Source organism: Brienomyrus brachyistius, chromosome 17 (genome assembly GCF_023856365.1).
Source record: "Brienomyrus brachyistius isolate T26 chromosome 17, BBRACH_0.4, whole genome shotgun sequence".
NCBI lineage: Eukaryota > Metazoa > Chordata > Actinopteri > Osteoglossiformes > Mormyridae > Brienomyrus > Brienomyrus brachyistius.
Window position 1 is genome coordinate 10,730,327 of NC_064549.1, and position 17,050 is coordinate 10,747,376.

General features: G+C 42.5%; 3 protein-coding genes and 1 long non-coding RNA gene across 5 annotated transcripts; 3 read left to right on the plus strand and 1 right to left on the minus strand.

The window, feature by feature from the left end:
- The first annotated feature begins 1,571 nt into the window (after positions 1 to 1,571).
- LOC125711568 (uncharacterized) lies at positions 1,572 to 3,335 on the plus strand. Its single transcript, XR_007383043.1, has 3 exons — positions 1,572 to 1,633; positions 2,370 to 2,481; positions 2,871 to 3,335. It is a non-coding gene; the product is annotated as an uncharacterized LOC125711568 (long non-coding RNA).
- A 5-nt stretch (positions 3,336 to 3,340) lies between these two features.
- slc37a4a (solute carrier family 37 member 4a) lies at positions 3,341 to 10,153 on the plus strand. 2 transcript variants are annotated; one of them, XM_048980566.1, is made up of 9 exons: positions 3,341 to 3,602; positions 5,271 to 5,503; positions 6,032 to 6,275; positions 6,497 to 6,655; positions 7,191 to 7,276; positions 7,472 to 7,585; positions 7,846 to 7,911; positions 8,470 to 8,608; positions 8,837 to 10,153. In XM_048980566.1, the coding sequence occupies exons 1-9, from the start codon at positions 3,455 to 3,457 to the stop codon at positions 9,001 to 9,003; spliced, it is 1,356 nt and encodes a 451-aa protein (XP_048836523.1). In that variant the 5' UTR covers positions 3,341 to 3,454; the 3' UTR covers positions 9,004 to 10,153. The 2 variants fall into 2 exon arrangements, with proteins under 2 accessions (XP_048836523.1, XP_048836524.1); XM_048980567.1 differs by lacking the exon at positions 7,846 to 7,911.
- Positions 10,154 to 11,341: 1,188 nt separating this feature from the next.
- On the minus strand, positions 11,342 to 12,961 carry trappc4 (trafficking protein particle complex subunit 4). Its single transcript, XM_048980573.1, has 5 exons — positions 12,749 to 12,961; positions 12,449 to 12,623; positions 12,177 to 12,280; positions 11,938 to 12,064; positions 11,342 to 11,809 (listed from the first exon to the last, which is right to left on the minus strand). The coding sequence occupies exons 1-5, from the start codon at positions 12,921 to 12,923 to the stop codon at positions 11,731 to 11,733; spliced, it is 660 nt and encodes a 219-aa protein (XP_048836530.1). The 5' UTR covers positions 12,924 to 12,961; the 3' UTR covers positions 11,342 to 11,730.
- A 194-nt stretch (positions 12,962 to 13,155) lies between these two features.
- Positions 13,156 to 14,844, plus strand: LOC125711567 (40S ribosomal protein S25). The gene is made up of 5 exons (XM_048980575.1): positions 13,156 to 13,263; positions 13,820 to 13,912; positions 14,005 to 14,188; positions 14,469 to 14,567; positions 14,767 to 14,844. The coding sequence occupies exons 1-4, from the start codon at positions 13,261 to 13,263 to the stop codon at positions 14,561 to 14,563; spliced, it is 375 nt and encodes a 124-aa protein (XP_048836532.1). The 5' UTR covers positions 13,156 to 13,260; the 3' UTR covers positions 14,564 to 14,567; positions 14,767 to 14,844.
- Positions 14,845 to 17,050: the final 2,206 nt, after the last annotated feature.

The following is a 17,050-nucleotide window of genomic DNA, read 5'->3' on the forward strand; positions in this document are numbered from 1 at the left end:
AGCACTCTGCTGTATGTTTTTGAAGCTTTGTAGAAAAAAGCATGATAAGAACTGGGGCGTATTGGAAAATAAATGGTGGAAGAACAGAAACCAATAAGGGAGACTGGGGTTCAGGTGAGAACATCAGGGCCAGAACAGGCAGAGCCTCATAGTCCAGTGTTTCCCATCCCATTCCTTGGGGACCCCCAGACAGTCCATCATTTTGTTCTCTCCCTGCTCCCACCTCACCCATGCCAGGTATCTGAAGTTCTCCATTGGCTGGAAGCTGGAAGGGAGCAAACATGTGGACTATCTGGAGGTCCCCCAAGAACTGGGTTGGCAAACACTGTCTTAAACAACTTTAAATGTCCAGCACTCCGCAAATGTGTAATAATGTATTGCATTCCTGCTTTTTAAAATCAGGCTGCATTTCTGCATACTTAATTTATAAAATAGGAAATTTGTTGTTGATTTCTGTTGCTGCAGCAATTACATTTGTTAATATTAGCATTCAGTGTTAAATATGAAAATATTGGTTTTTATGGCTGTAGAGCAAAGTACCATCCTGAAAAATATTGCAATTTTGTTGCACAAAAAATCTCAGCATGTTTACATTTCTCGGACAGGCCAATCGTGGTGTTGTAACATAAAGGCCTGTTTCTTGAAACAAAATAAATTTCATCCCCAAACCTCTAAGGCATTTATTCTGATGTATGATGAAGTTTTACATCCTTAATATAACATTTTCTCCCTTTGAAACAGTTTTTTGCATCAGGTTTATCTTTGTGTGTGTGTGTGTGTGTGTGTATATATATATATATATATATATATATATATATATATACACACACACACACACACATATATACATACATACATGTCTTGCTTCCTACACGTATGGGCACTTGGTAAACATTAAAAAGCTTATGATCAACACAATACTCACCATGACCAGAAGAAAGGCAACATTACATTTAAAGCAAAAATGTTGCAACTATGACAGGCACTAAATGGGCAGCCTCTAAGTGCACTTCGTGGGTCCTTTACCCTCCAACCCAGAACTGATGACAAAAATACAAACACAAGTAGGGTAGCCATGTGTCCTCTTTTTCCCGGACTTGTCCTCTTTTTTTGGGACCTAAAAATGTCTGAAATGTCTGGGATTTCGTTTTGTTTCATATTGACATTTGCTTTCTACAGTCAGAATACTTTCTGTGTACATACTTGCGCCGCTTTGATGACTCTCTGTGTCCTGCCCGCGTCCTCTTTTTTTTTTGCAAAGCAAAATATGGTCACCCTAAACTTAAGATAATGCAGTACAAAGACACCACAACCCAAACAGAAAAGTCAATAGCAAAGTGAACCCAAAATTATCACTGTGTATGTGCATATGTTTATATAGGTTTCAGATCATAACAAGGATAATGGTTAGAAGATAAAGAAATGTCAATGACACTTGAATAACACTAGATATCGGAGTAATACACATTCTGTGCAGCGGGCGGCGCTGGTGTGCAGGCGGTGTCTCGAGGACATGCCGAGGATTGGACTAGACAGACACTCCGCTGGCCAATCACAGGCTAGAAATTTGGGGCGAGTTCCTGCTGCGGCGTTTCATTCATAACAGTATAAAGCAATGGCCAAGCAGTGAGAGGTAAAGGGGTTACTTTCCAAGAAACAAAGATAATAAGTTTCTTTTTTCTTGGCAACAGAGAAAACCTTTACATGTCTAAAAATTAATTCGTATGCTGAATTATCAGTTAAGATCGTTAGGGAAAGCTTTCATTTGCTTGTTTTAAACGTTACCCGAGTGATATGATGTCGTGGCTAACAAGGCAATGCTAATTCACTGATGCGTTTGATTACTGGAGTGTATTTACAGAAAACGAGATCAATGAGTCAAGACCGCTTTTTATTCTCATGTCGTCGACTGAATTAGCTTTTAGCAGAATCGCTGTTAACGTGGTGACGTTGCGGATTTGTTTATAACTACAAATGAACTAATCTGTGCCACGCCAGAAGTCAAATACACAATATTCCTTCAGGAAATCATTAAGGATGTAAAGTTGAAATCAGTGTTTAATTGGGTTATACTTTAAGTAAACCTCAGGTAAATGGGATGTTTCATTTTTTATTTAGTACCTGTAGTACATTTTTGTGCTTTGTAAATAAAAACGTGTCATATAAAGAAGATCTTAATTTGTACAGTCATAGTATGGTTATGTGACGTTTGTTGTCTTGGATGGCTGTCTCTTACACTCAGTGACTTGTTAATTAGGGACTCCTAAGTCACACCAGAAAGGACGTACTTTCGAACGGTGACTAGGTGTATCTTCATGATTTCTAGTATCCTCTGACCTCTCTTATTAATAAGCTGTTGTCTGCCACAGAAATGCCTTTGGCTGGATGTTCATCTCCAACACAGTGTTTTTTGTTACCTGGGCACAGCAGTGCACCAAAATCCCAGGAGAGTGGCTGTTTCTGAGGTGCTGGGACCAGCAGGTATATCACCCGTAGTCACACATTGTGTAAAAAGTGGCATAGATCAGGCGTCTTAGCTGCTCTGATGTTTTGTCAAGAGGTTAGTGAACATCGTGATTTTGCCATGATTCACTTTCTAAAAGAGCAGACTGTTTGCATTAATGAACAGGTGTAACTAATAACTGGCCACTGAGTGTATGACCATCAGGACGTTTAATCATCCAAATTTGCAAGAGTATAATGAATTGCAGAATTTGCTGTGTATTTGCAGAAACCTCTAATATTGTGGTTATTGCTGCAGTTATTACAGTGATTGGTGTAGTTTCTATCTATCATGTAATTGAATGCATTGGCTGTTATCATAGTTATATAATGGTTCAGAGTTGGAATTTGGGCCCTGTGTCTTTCAGGTGTTCTGCTGACCAAGTTGCAAGTAGTGAAGTAGCGACCGACCCAACTTGCAGTCACCGTTGGACTTGCCTTTGAATTATTAACTGATCAGGGGAGGAGAAGAGCTTCAGCGTGACCTACAGATCAAACACAGCCAGGGGTTAGGAAGGCCATTAAGTAGTTTTCGCCCTGATCCCCTCCCCAAGAATGAAACGAGGATTAATGGAAAAGAGGATGCAGCAGTAGGAGCCCTCTTACACCAAGTCGTCTCGGTCCCTCCCTGAGTGCAGGCCGGCATTAATCAGAGGGCCCAGACCTAATCTGCTCCGCTGTTTACCGGCCCTGTTTTGTGTTCCATTGAAATCATGATAGACACACGGAGTACTCTCAGGCAGCGAGGCTGACCGTTGACCCCACTCCTGATTGCGTCATTGTTTCTCATTTAGCCAGCTCTGCTCTATATGAATCTTGACACAAAGTTCATAGCCCCCCTTCATACCCGTGCTTGGAGAGAGCAGACGGATCTTTTTCAGGGCTGTGCTTCTCTTTTCTTTTCACCGGTCCTGGCCTCTGCACTACAAAGCACTTTGCTACAGAGGCAGACATGGGTACCAAGGGGTATGGATATTACCGCACCAGCATTTTCCTGGCGATGTTTGTGGGATACACACTCTACTACTTCAACAGAAAAACATTCTCCTTTGTGATGCCCTCTGTGATGCAGGAGATCGAACTAGACAAAGATGATCTGGGTGAGCTTGAATTTACTGTACCACATTTACTGTTTAAAAAAAACAGACATCCGACTTGTATTCGGCATGCTAGATTCCAGGCCTCGTGTGTGTGTGTGCGTGTGCGTGTGTGTGCGTGTGTGCGTGTGTGTGTGCGTGTGTGCGTGTGCGTGTGTGTGTGTGTGTGTGTGTGTGTGTGTGTGTGTGTGTGTGTGTGTGTGTGTGTGTGTGTGTGTGTGTGTGCGTGCGCAGACATGTTGAACTTCATCGTAGCTTGGAATGAGGTGCTGGGTGCCGTAAGCGCAATTTGATAACAATTTGAACCTGAAATCTACCAGCAGCAGAAATACACAGGCTGGACATTATTACTCATTATGCTCATTTTGCTGTAAATTTCTTTGCCAACTGTTTTCGTCCGCTGGATCTCGATCGAAATTTTGTTGATCGTTTCACACTCAATGTATAGCCTGATCCGCCATAACATTAAAACCGTGGATGTGAAAAACATCGATTATCTCATTACAATGGCACCTGTGAAGGGAGCAATTATATATTAAGCTTGTAAGCAGGCAGGTCTTGAAGTTGATCTGTTGGAAGCAGGAAAAATGGTCAAGAATAAGGATCTGAGCGACTTTGACTGGGGCCAAATTGTGTTGGCTGGACGACTGGGTCAGAGTATCTCCAAAACAGTAGGTCTTGGATGTTCCCAGGTCCCTACCTACCAAAAGTGGTCCAAGGAAGTCCAAGCGGTGAACCAGTGATGGGGTCATGGGCACCCAAGGCTCATTGATGAATATGGGGGAGTGAAGGGCTAGCCTGTCTGCTCCGATCCCGCAGGAGATCTACTGTAGTACACATTGCTGAAAATGTTAATGCTGGCTATGATAGAAAGGTGTCAGACCACAATGCATCGCAGCTTGCTGCGTAGCCGCAGACCGGTCTGAGCGTCCATCCTGACTCCTGTCCACCACCGAAAGCACCTACAAATGGGCATGTGAGCATCAGAACTGGACCATGAAACAATGACATAGATGACTGGGTGCATTGATGCATTGTTTACCTGGTGAAGAGATGTCATCAGGGTGCACTATGGGAAGAAAGCAAGCCGGTGGAGGCAGTCTGATCCTCTGGGCGATGTTCTTCTGGGAAACCTTGGGTCCCGTAATGTGGATTACTTTGACGATGAATCAGAGAAATACCCCAAGGTCTGGGAGTGACAGACTGACCCACTCCCCACCACACCACCCACCTGAACATTGTTACAGACCAAGCATACGGTATTCCCCAATGGCAGCGGCCTCTCCCAGCAGGAGAATGCACCTTGCCACACTGCAAAAATGGTTCAGGAATGGTGTGAGGTACATGGAAAAAGAGAACTCAGCCGGATCAAGTATCTGTGGGATGTGCTGGACATACAAGTCCATCTCATGGAGGCGCAACCTCACAACCCTCAGGACTTTAAGGATCTGCTGCTAATGTCTTGGTGCCAGATACCATGTGTCCTGTTTTGGCGGCACAAGAGGGGCCTACACACTATTAAACCGGCACTTTTACTTTTGTGACAGATCAGTGTATACGAACATTGAAAATTTAGTTAGTTTAGTTAGTCTTCCGTAATTGTTTAAGCTTCAGTTTGCAGGGAGATTTTCCTGGTACAGGCTTTTCATATCCTTGTTCTCTGCCTCACAGGCCTGATCACCAGCAGTCAATCCCTGGCATATGCCATCAGCAAATTCATCAGTGGCGTGCTGTCGGACCAGATCAGTGCCCGCTGGCTCTTCTCCATCGGCCTCTTCGTAGTGGGTGCCATCAATGTGGCATTCTCCTGGTCCTCCACGGTCGTAGTCTTCGCCGGCCTCTGGTTCCTGAACGGTCTGGGTCAGGGTCTGGGGTGGCCTCCTTGTGGGAAAGTGCTACGCAAGGTATGTTTGCCGGGCCCAAGTGCCATCATCGGTTTGCGGAATGGTTATGGCCAAAAATGTGCTTTTCAGGTGAAGTAGCTCAGAGAGGGCACCTGGCTGGAAACGGGCAGGTTCAGAGAGGATCACCGACGTGCACGTGTCAGTCGGCATGGCTGGAAGTGTATGAAAAGTAGACTGAAGCAGTCATTCCTCATTCACCTAGTGCAGTGTTTCATAATCCCCGAGGACCACTGATCTAGTACCGTCCATTAAAGCATTTCTCAAGATCTCCACATAGTCCACCCATTGCCTAAACCCATCATGGCAAGTGACTAAAAGTGACTTGCAAAGGTGTACAATGTTAGCGTTTAAGATTATATAAGCAATGGATGTCATGTGGTCTGTCTGTTTTTTTGTTAGGTGTTCCTTTCCATCAGCTTTTGTTTGTCGGCCAAACATAAATGGGCCCCAGGCAATTTAAGCCTGTCCGGTCATCTGTACCAATGGGCTTGACTTACTAGGCTCACCTGCCCCCCCATTCCTCCATAGTGGTTTGAGCCGTCTCAGTTTGGGACATGGTGGGCGGTGCTGTCCTGCAGCATGAACCTGGCCGGAGGCTTGGGTCCCATCATCGCCACCGTGATGGCCCAGAGCTACAGTTGGAGGACCACCCTGTCCGCGTCTGGCGTTGTCTGTGTGGTCGTGGCCGTGGTCTGCTTGCTGGTCATCAAGAACGAGCCTAATGATGTGGGCTTGCCCAACATCGAGCCTGGAACTAAGAAAGGCAAAGGTGGTAAGAAACCGGCACCCATATTTCACCTAGACTGTCCTTACATCTCGGTCGCCAAACTGTGTCTTGTATGCGTATGTGTGTTTTTACGTGCATTTGCGTCGTCCAAGCTCTGCTATTCTTTAGAAATGGTCTCTGTAGCCAAAGTGCCCTTTGCACGCTCTTTGGTGATCATGTCTGCAGCCGGATCGACCACCGACTGCCCCTCTCACCTCTTGTCCCAGGTGCCCCCAGTGACGAGAGCACTTTGAAGGAGTTCCTTCTCTCCCCCTACCTGTGGGTACTGTCCTTTGGCTACCTGGTGGTGTTCGGCGTAAAGACAGCCTGCACTGACTGGGGGCAGCTCTTCCTCATCCAGGACAAGGGCCAGTCCACGCTTATGGGTTAGGCCAAACTCTCAGCCTGCCTGGACACATGAACTACATGATAACCTATCAGAATGATAGGTGTCACTGACCTTTTTTTTTACCGGGAGTCTCATATGTCGAGCTCCTTTATCTGTTGAACACGTTTTATCGTGCTGCCATTCCATTAACCACCTTAGACGGAGATACCATCTTTGACGGAGGTTTAAGTCAAGCCAGGAGCTTTTTTTTAGACTTTGTGAAAAGCCAATTTTAAGTGTCTAATTTACATAATCTAAACTGTTTGAAATATTTTATATTTTGTAGTTTTGACTATTTGGGCTATTCCGTTTGTTTTGATATCCATATAATCATGTAGCCCTTGGTTCTGGCCTGGCGTTGAAAGTCTACATAACTAACTAACCCTTATTTACTGGGAGCTATTTTCCCGCAGCAGGCAAAGTAGCATTTTGTCATTGTGGGGGAAATCCTCAGGTGTCAGTGTAGCCTGGAGTCGTTTCTTGGTGGTTGGCTTGTTTTGGGCTGTGGGCCTAACCGGGGGTGTCTCCCACAGGCAGTTCTTACATGAGTGCCCTGGAAGTGGGGGGTTTACTGGGAAGCATCGCCGCTGGGTTCCTGTCGGACCGGGCCGTGGCTCGGGTGAGTGACTGTAAACGAAGTTCAACAGGGTTCCTTCGGAGGCTAAAGTGCGCGGTTAGGCCGCCTGCTGTCCGTCAGTTTCTGCAGCCTGTAAACACTTTGCCGCGAAGTGATGTTCTTTTGGGGATGTAGTTTTTGCTGTGTTGAGTTGTGTTTGTAGACCATCTTCCTGCGATGTTTCCATCACCTGTTCAGCAAGGCCTGAGCAGCTATGGTAACCCCCGGCACGGCCTCCTGCTCTCCATGATGTCTGGAATGTTTGTGTCCATGTATCTCTTCCGGGTCACCGTCTCCCCGGATAGTGCCAAGGTAAGCTTGCTGCACCGGCCGGAATGCTGGAATCGCTTGTTTCCAAATAACGGGCCGATGTTCTTATCGGCTTTAAGCTTGCGGACCTACAGCGGAGTACTGTAGTTTCACCATTTCTAAAGGGGTTTTAATTCAATCAAGACATTCAAGACATTGTTACTTTCAAATTGTGTCCTCTTCACAATGCAAAACACACAACCCGTTTATTCTTACAAATATTACCATTCTGTCTTAATTGATGTTTTTGGTGGATTCTGCAGGAACCTGCTTCATGGGTGGTGGCTCTTCGCCCTCTTTCCGTCCTCTCTGGTTTATCGGAACAAGAGGTTTCTGGTTTTTGCTCTCTCCCCCACTCTTCTTCATCTTCATCTTCATTCCCCATTCCATAACATGGAATCTTCCTGTGGTGCCTTTTCTCATATCATACCCACCTGAACATCTAAACTTTTCAAAAGTTTTTAAAATCATTTCAAAGACTGAATCTGTTTGCATACTCGACCGTACTTGTGCTCTCGCAATACCTGTTTGATGTCATCTTCCATTGCCAAAGAGCAGTTCCAATGCTAAGAACGCAAGTACAGAGGATAGGTCAAACCCCTGAATGTTGGTCTTGCTTCACCCCAAATATCAAGGATAGATTGGTTGCATCCTCAGCAAATGATGACCATGATTCATTGCGCCCGAAGTTCATTCTTGGAAGGCAAGTTTGCAAGACCACAAGTACGGTGTTTGCCTTCCTTGGTATCGAGCTTCACTGAGTCTGTTTAGATCATAATATAGGGAAGTGTGTGTTGCAAATCACATTGCATTTGTGAATGAGTGATTTGTTGGGTTATTTTTTCAGTGCCTTTTTGTCTTCAGTAACGTTTTCCTTTTCAATCTAGATCTGGATTCTGACCCTGGGAGCAGTGTTTGGATTTTCTTCATATGGACCAATAGCATTGTTTGGTGTAATAGCCAATGAGAGTGCTCCTTCAAACTACTGCGGGACGTCACATGCTATTGTGGCTTTGATGGCCAATGGTAAGTCACTTACCGTTACATACAGTTTTGATATGTGTCTTGCTTGTTAGCTAAAAACAATCATTTTTAATTAGCTGATAACTGTCATGACTCATAATGCAGTTAATGGACTTGTTCAAAGTGTTTTACTAGCCTGGAGCTGGCAATAGCTTATCTATTACTAACATGAGTTTTGCTTCAGTACACTTTGTTGAAAGGACTTTTCATTGTGCAATTCCTCCGTTGCAGTTGGCGGGTTCCTATCAGGGCTGCCGTTCAGCACCATTGCCAAGCATTACAGCTGGAACACGGCATTCTGGGTAGCTGAAGTAACTTGTGCCGCGACGACCATTGGCTTCTTCCTGTTACGCAACATCCGCACCAAGATGGGCCGTGTGCCTAAGAAGCACGACTAGGGGGATAGTGCGGGGAGGGGGTGGGGGGTGGCTGAGTCTGTCACTCACCCCCCTTTGGCTATTTCGCTGAAATTCTCATGTTCAGTGCTGTCATCAAAGGGTATTTGCACTTTTTACCTTTCATCCTGACACTCGTTTTCCCTCAGCAGTGCATTTCCTTCAAAATCTACAAAATGACAAAATAGGAGCCATATTAAATTTTAAAGTATTAAGTAAGAAAACCTTTTCATACCGCTGCTCTTATTTTAAGGAATAAGCTCTGAATTTTTTTTTTTTTCTTGTAGGAGAAATATACAACTTGTATAAAGATTACCATGGTGTAACAATTAGATTTCATTGGTGAAAATGGTAATTTTAGAAATCATAAAATTTGTAATTATATTTAAATATATGGTATTTGGGGGGGGGGGGGTTGAATACTGTCTAGTTTATAGCTAATCAAAGCACAGTCATTAGTATGTTATATATAGTACATCTTGATGGTCTCAGAGATGCTTGAATCGCTAATTTATGATACATCTGAATTTCGCAGTGTCATATCGACCTCTGTGTGCACCATCAGGCGTGTGCAGTGTTAAACTAGGAAAAAATATGTACATTTGAGACCAATTGTGCCGTTCATGCTTCTAATCAAATTATTTAGTTTGTGCTTGATTTTAATGTACATACACTCTGTGTGTCAGGTCCTGAACACATGATGCTATTTTCTAAATGACTGGTGCTTCCGAGTCGGATGAGTTTGTTGTAAGTTTGAAGCCAGACCTACGCTGTACAACCCTGTGTTGTGTTACATCGGCGTTACTGTATCTTTTTTGTGTAGATTCACCACTATCAACTGGCGGCCAGTACGACTGTGGGTTTTCCGTCCACTGAGTGGAAATGGTAGTTATAGGGTGTGCCATTTTATTTTAGTGGCCAAATGCTACCCGTCATACCACTGAGTAATGCTCTGTGGATGACCTAAATTTTGTATTTTGAATCGGCCTTTATTGTAATGAAATGTTTTATTTCGGTATTTTCCTTTAGGAATCAAGCACAGATAGTTTGAAAAGGTCTGAAGGTGATTTAAGATGTCACAACTGGGTCGAGTGTTCCATTGCTCATGTAATTTTTGTAGTGATTGTATTAAATGATGTAATTTTGGAAATTCGACCGTCTAAACTGGACTTTAATAACCAAGCTAGTGCAGATTCTTTCCATTAGTTTGAATTGATTTTCAACAATTAAATTCTTCATAGTGCAATGTTTTTTAATCACAAGATTATCATTTGAAAGAAAAATCTGTGCATTCATCCATAACCAACTATGTATCTCGCCTTTATGATGGTGTAAATGGATTCGATTTGTAAATATGGTCAGAAGGCTTCTGAGGCTGACATGGTGACTCAGTGGGTTGAGGTCAGACGTGGCCATTTCAGGTCCAGAAAGTAAAAATCCAGACCATGATTTACTTTCAACCAACCAGTTGAGTATAAAGAGTCATAGTCACAGAGTACTCAACTGGTTGGTTGAAAGTAAATCATGGTCTGGATTTTTACAGTCTGAAATGTCCACCTCTGGTTGAGGGATTGAATGACACTTCTGCTGTCTGTCTGTGTGTGTGTGTGTGTGTGTGGGGGGGGGTGTTTCTGGAGTTTCCTTTGTTCTTTTTGTGTTGTATGGCTCTACTCTCTCTCTCTTCCCAGTCTTCATCCCACAGCCCATGCAGTTACACTATTTGGTATCTCTAAGCTCTAGCTATAGAGCATGATTGTGTGTCCTGTGATTGGCTGGCGTCCTATCCAGGGTGTGTCCTAGCTTTGCGCTCTGTACTACCTGGGGTAAGCCCCTGGCCTTCCTCTCATGAAACTGACCAGTACGGTTAGAAGACTGATGTATAAATGAAAAGAATTCTATAAACATAACACGTACAGGTTTATTTTAGTATGTAACTGATAGCGAGACATTCTTTTTTCTTTGCTGCAAAAACTTCCAATCCAAAATCAAGAACAGGGTTTTGGTGATCTGAATTCTCATTATTCCAAACGTTTTAGGGAATAATGCCATTTTAATGAGGGAATGATCTATTTTAAAAAAATCACTAAGAAACATTGCAGAGTGACCAATTTCACTCAAACTCTTTCCCTCTTTTCAACTGTAAACCTGATTTTTAGCCCCCCCCTTCATTTTTATGCCGATTAATTGCAGGCTGCCAGAGCTTACCTTATCTTAAACGGAAAGCAGAAAAACAAATTAAATTAATCTGAAACTGAATTTTGTTTTTCCCCATAGTTAAGTGTGAAGACTTTCATTGATGACGAATTTAGGATGGATGGAAATTACATATGATGCAAAGAAAGACATTCAGGAATGTATTTATACATTATATACAGAATATATTCACACATGTACCAGTAGAGTAATATTTACACCATGGACAGTATTTCAAGGTCATGCATTCCCCTCACAGAAGTGCACCACAGTAACCGCTGCCTTCTGATTAATTTCTGCAAAGCAGAGCATCCTGACCAATCAAAAACATCCCCAGAACTTCATCTGACAGATCGCTTAATGTCACCTGGCTTGTTTCAAATCCACACTCATTCCTGTTTTACTAAAAGCACAATAAATGCAAAGATTTTGCCATCAATCAATAGCACACAGATTCTATATTGTCCACCAGATGCAGAAGTGAACCACGTCGGAATGACTGGAACTTCACATCCAGTGTGTAGACTCCAGATCTCCTCAAGAGCCAGGTCCAAAAGTACCGGCTTTTTCCGCTATCTCCAAGGCACTTTTCAGATTCTGGTCGAAGAGCTCACATCTGAAAAAAAGAACAATACAAATGAAATATTTCATTCATACGTTAAAATTCCATTGTCCGTTACTGGCCTTACTGAAAGTTAAGTGCAGGAGGCCTGTAAGTCACATAAAAAGAAAATCACAAGGTACCTTATTGGCATCTCCAAAGAGTAGAAAGGATTCTTAAGCGCAAAGTCAGAATATATTTCATACATCTTCCGAAGGAGTGCATCAATACCAGCCTGCCGCGGGTCAGCCAACACAATGAACTTAATACCTGGAAAGACAAGTTATCCAACCATTGTTAATTAGGAATTGCAATTGATCTGCAGGTTTCCCACCATGCAAAAGTTTTTTAATAAAAAAAAAAACCTGAATACAATCTTTACCTGTGAGCGTTTGAAAACAGTGCAGCTTAAAGCTATCAGTCTCCAGCATTTCAATGCCTGAACTCCCAGTTTCCGGTGATAACTGAGAACCAATCGCAAACAGTCTGGGGCGAGGAAAAAGGCGCTCATTAACATTTTTAATCCACACAACGAGCAACAAAACACATATTCATGTTTTATTTTGTACCAGTGCCTGTCCAAAATCTACATCATTAATTTTTAACGAATAAATTGGAATTCTTGCATATACTGTGATATTAAAAGGCACATACGAATGAAACATTGATGCAAGCATAAGTTTTTCGTTAGAAGTCAGGCGAGCCCTGCCGAATCGTATGGAAACCGGATAGTTTGTGGCGTCCTTCAGGTATTCAATGATCTCCTTCCCCTCGGCTGTGTACTTTCCGTTTACGTCCACGCCATTGATAGACAAAACAGCATGGCCCACTGTACAAGACAAAAAAAGAAAGTGTCATTTTAATATGTGGCCTATATGCAAAAAACAAATGCTTTGGTACTGTAATGGGCTTGTAAGTTACACCACAGAGAAGCATATCCGCTCCAAAACTCACCCCGAATGCCGTCTCGCTGCCCAAATGAAACAACCACTTTTTCGTCGTGGATCTTCAACACCAAATCCAGAGGAAAGCTAAACGTTTTCTCAACTTCTGCTCGGGGAACATAGTTATCATACTGGTAAATGAGCCCACCGGCTTTATTTACGACATATACACTAAATATCGCCATGTTTACCCAGAATGCGACACCCACCCAGCTGACCGACGCTGGGAGTAAAATGGTCACATGACATGGGTAGAAAGGCGCTGAAGAATTAAGCAACGTTTAATAATATACCAAGTAATACAAAATATATTACTTATGGTATACTGCTAGTTATAATATTGTATATATAACAAATGTCTTTTTGCATTTGAATGATGGGTTTCTTCCTGGCGCGTAAACTACATTTCCCATGTATCTCTATGACGGAAGGCCCTCTAGATGCCCGGATGTACGGGTTGTCTTTTGGCCACATGCAGGGGTTTAACTTCCTTTCTGTCCGACATCTTGAAGCTGCGGCAACATGGTGAGCTCTGCACATATGCATTTAATGGAATAAAAGTAAATTTGCTGGATGGTTAAGTGGCTAAATTCTCCCGCCTTGTTCCGCAATTAGTTGTTTTTGTTTTCTGAGTACTGCGAAAGCGTTTCATAAACGATGTGGGACTTTATGGAAGGCCACATGTTTCGGTCCATGTCAAAGCACGGTTCACGTTGCCTGCCGTACGATACTTGATTGTATCACCAATAAACGACACATTGTCTTTTTACTTCTTTGCAGTTCGTAAATACCTTTTAAAACTTGATTTTTTTTTTTACCTTTTACTTTTTCGTAATTGTTTTGTGCATTGTAACTGCTGAGGATGAGTGATCTCTAGTTGTCGGGTTCTGGGTTGTGAATAAGTGCACATATTTAAAAAAATGTTTAGTTTTTCCTTTTTATTTCTTACATTTTATGATTTTCTTACTTCCCAGTTATCCGTTTTCAGGCATCTACCGTGGAACTTAGATTGCGCGTGCTCGTTGGCTTATCATTCCCCACTAGGCGAATGTCAGTAATGGGCTTCTCTCTGTTACTGTAGCCTCCTAAAGACGATAAGAAAAAGAAAGACTCTGGGAAGGTCAAGAAGGACAAAGACCCAGTCAACAAGTCTGGAGGCAAAGCAAAGAAGAAGGTAGGTTGACAGTTAATGGTAGTTTGTTTTTGTTGTATATCTTTAACCGATGAAACCCTTAATTGCCGTATATATGAATCTTTCCTAAGTAGAAGTGGTCCAAGGGGAAGGTGAGGGACAAGCTCAACAACCTGGTCCTCTTCGACAAGGCCACCTATGACAAGCTGTACAAAGAAGTGCCCAACTACAAGCTCATCACACCCGCCGTCGTTTCTGAAAGGCTAAAGATTAGGGGCTCTCTGGCTAGAGCCGCTCTTCAGGAGCTGCTTGGTAAAGGTAGGACTGAGATAGATTTATTGCTCTGCTTCTGTTTTCAAAGCCTTACTTAACTGTGCATCTCCCATACATAACCACAAAAATGTATTGGATAATGCAGGAAGTGTTTGGTAATGTATGTGAATGTGTATTGCTTGGTTCAAGTCCATGTTCATATAACAGACTGGTTGACTGTTTTGCTCATTCTTGGTTTGTTGAAAGGTGCTTCAGTCTCCATTGATGCACTTGACATTTTCTCACACTCCAGCGCAGTCCTGAGCATTTTATTTTCTTTATTAAGGCTTGATCAAGTTGGTGTCCAAGCACAGAGCGCAAATCATCTACACACGTAATACCAAGGGTGGCGATGAAGCTGTACCTGAAAAGGAAGCATAAACAGGTGATTGTGTAATAACTAAACATTGGCCACTTATTTGCCTCCTGTTTTTTATTACTGCTCTATTCCTAATTCCATGTGTGGAAGGAATACCAGTTAGAAATGGATTATTCCTAATGGTCTTAACTGCGTAGCTCTATGGCAGATGCACTCGAACTGGTAATAATAAATGTACTGATCCTGGCTGTTCTTTGTTTTTCAGGTCATCCACATGTGATTCCTTTAGTCATCAGAGGGGTTTGTAAAATGTAAAGCAAATAAACACAACTTTTGGAACTTGGCTGCTTGGTTTTGAAGTTTTGGATTGCTGTGATCCTGGTGTTACGGGATGAAAAATGTTGAGTTCACACCTTCTACAGCATCTGTCCTATCAGTAATGCACACTAGCATAACAGCAGTATGGTATCATGGCAAATGCTATGCAATTCACGGTCTTCAAGGTCCTGAGTGCTGCAGATTTCCTGGCCTTCCTTCACCTGTGGGCTTCTGTGTGAAGCTTCTGGCCAATCAGAATCAGTAATTATTTAACTGGCTGGGAGAACTTATGCTGCGTTCCGTTTGAACTCGTAACTTGCAAATTCCGCGTTCCAAGTTGGAAATTTCAACTGGAATGCCCCCTTAGGTCGGAATTCTGACTCCTGAACTTGGAGGAATCGACACAACCCCAAGCTTAGTATCCAAGATGGCTGCGCCCTTTATCAACAAGTTAAAGCTGTAGTTTTATACTCTGTATCGGCATTTACGTTTTATTTGTGGCTCTTTAAATCGGTCGTACACACAATACTGTCCAACTGCTGTCTGACGTGTTGCTGTGGAGTTTTATGTGCCTAATTTCACGTGATGTCAACTGATAAAGCTAACAAATGGTCTATAGCTGTATTTCTTGCAGTCAGATTCAAGGTAGTCCGGACCAAATGTAAGCGAGCGAAGATAAAACCCATTTAAACGGACGTACTTTAAATCCAACAAGTTGTCTGGCTAAACAAGAAATCTTGCTTTTTGAAAGCAAGATACAGCGTGTACTGCCACGCTGTTAATTCATGTGACGTCATCCTGAGATCCGACCTCCAAGGCAAACGGAACGTGTCATAAAAACCGCCTGGGTTTGGAGTCGATGTCCAGAATTGAGTGGCATATGTCCTCTGAACCTCTTTGACACTCTGACTGGTGGTAGTAGTACTCTTAATTTTTTCTACTTAGACACAGGTTCAAAAAAACACTTATTTACTTAGTGCCTTATCCCCCATAGAAATGTACCATCTATCATTGTCAGGTGTTTTAGGTATTTTCCTTCTCAAATATTAATGCGTGCTAAATTTTCATTTTGAACGTGAAACCTCAAAACTGTTGGTTGTTTTCATACGTTTGTTACAGCAGAGAGACACTGGCGTGTCATGTGATGGATCGTGTTTAAAATTTTAATGTATTAAAAAATATTTAAATGCGTGACCTGCCTATATAAAACTGCGAATTAAATCTAGCCTGTTTAGTAATTTTTTGTACATCTTTTAGAGCAAATGGTTGCATGAAGGTGGATGTCAATTTACCTTTGAGGGACATTTAATTGAAGATTTTTTTAATTTATTAAGACTTAAGGTCGTGTTTCTTTTTAAGAATGAGTTTTGCCTCATCTTGTCTGTGACATGGTGCCCTCCAGATCATCTAGAACCAAGGCCAGACTAACTATTATTTAAACCTGTCCTTTAAATGTTTGGGTAGACTGAAAACATGCTGCCCAGACCAGAGTTAGAAAACCCAGATTTAAGAGCTGCTTTGTTTAATCCTCTGAAGCACAAAGGTCTCAAACTCACTTCCTTGAGGGTGTGTGGATGCAGTCTTCTGTTCCAACCCTCCACTTTGATGAATTACCTTGGTGCTTTTTTTAATGTGCTTTTAAATGTTGCGGCCTGCGCCTGGAGATTACTGTTGCTTTGCAGTGTCTTCGGGAAATATATGTAATTTTTTTTTTTAAACGTCATTTGTCTCAACTGTGCGGATATTTCGATGACGGTATTTTAACGGGGTAGAAAAAGCCCCGCAAAGGCTGCGTGTCGGTGAATGAGTTTGCATTTCAAATCCTTCCTTTGGTGATGGATCACTAGCCTCAAGGCTGTAAATTGTGCTGAAGATTTTATAAATGCAAATCTCTTCTAATGTGTTCTTAACATGAAACAGCTATAGGACGCTTATCAGGAGGTTCTCCAGTGGATTTCGGTCATTTACGTCCAAGGAAGTCAAATTCATCTCTCTTCCTGAACGATATTGCTACTTTGGAGGAAATTCAGCAAAGATCCACAAGAATGAATCCTAGTGTTTACATGTTCTTAGGAAGAATGACAATGTAGGAAATTAACATGTGTTTTACCTACTAAAAGTTTTTTATTTAAAGCAACGCAAGTGAGGCAAAAGCATACAGTGAATATAAAGCTTTTAAGGAACGAGCCAGGAGTAAGTGCAGTGAGGCTGAGCTTCCCATGAATGGCCAA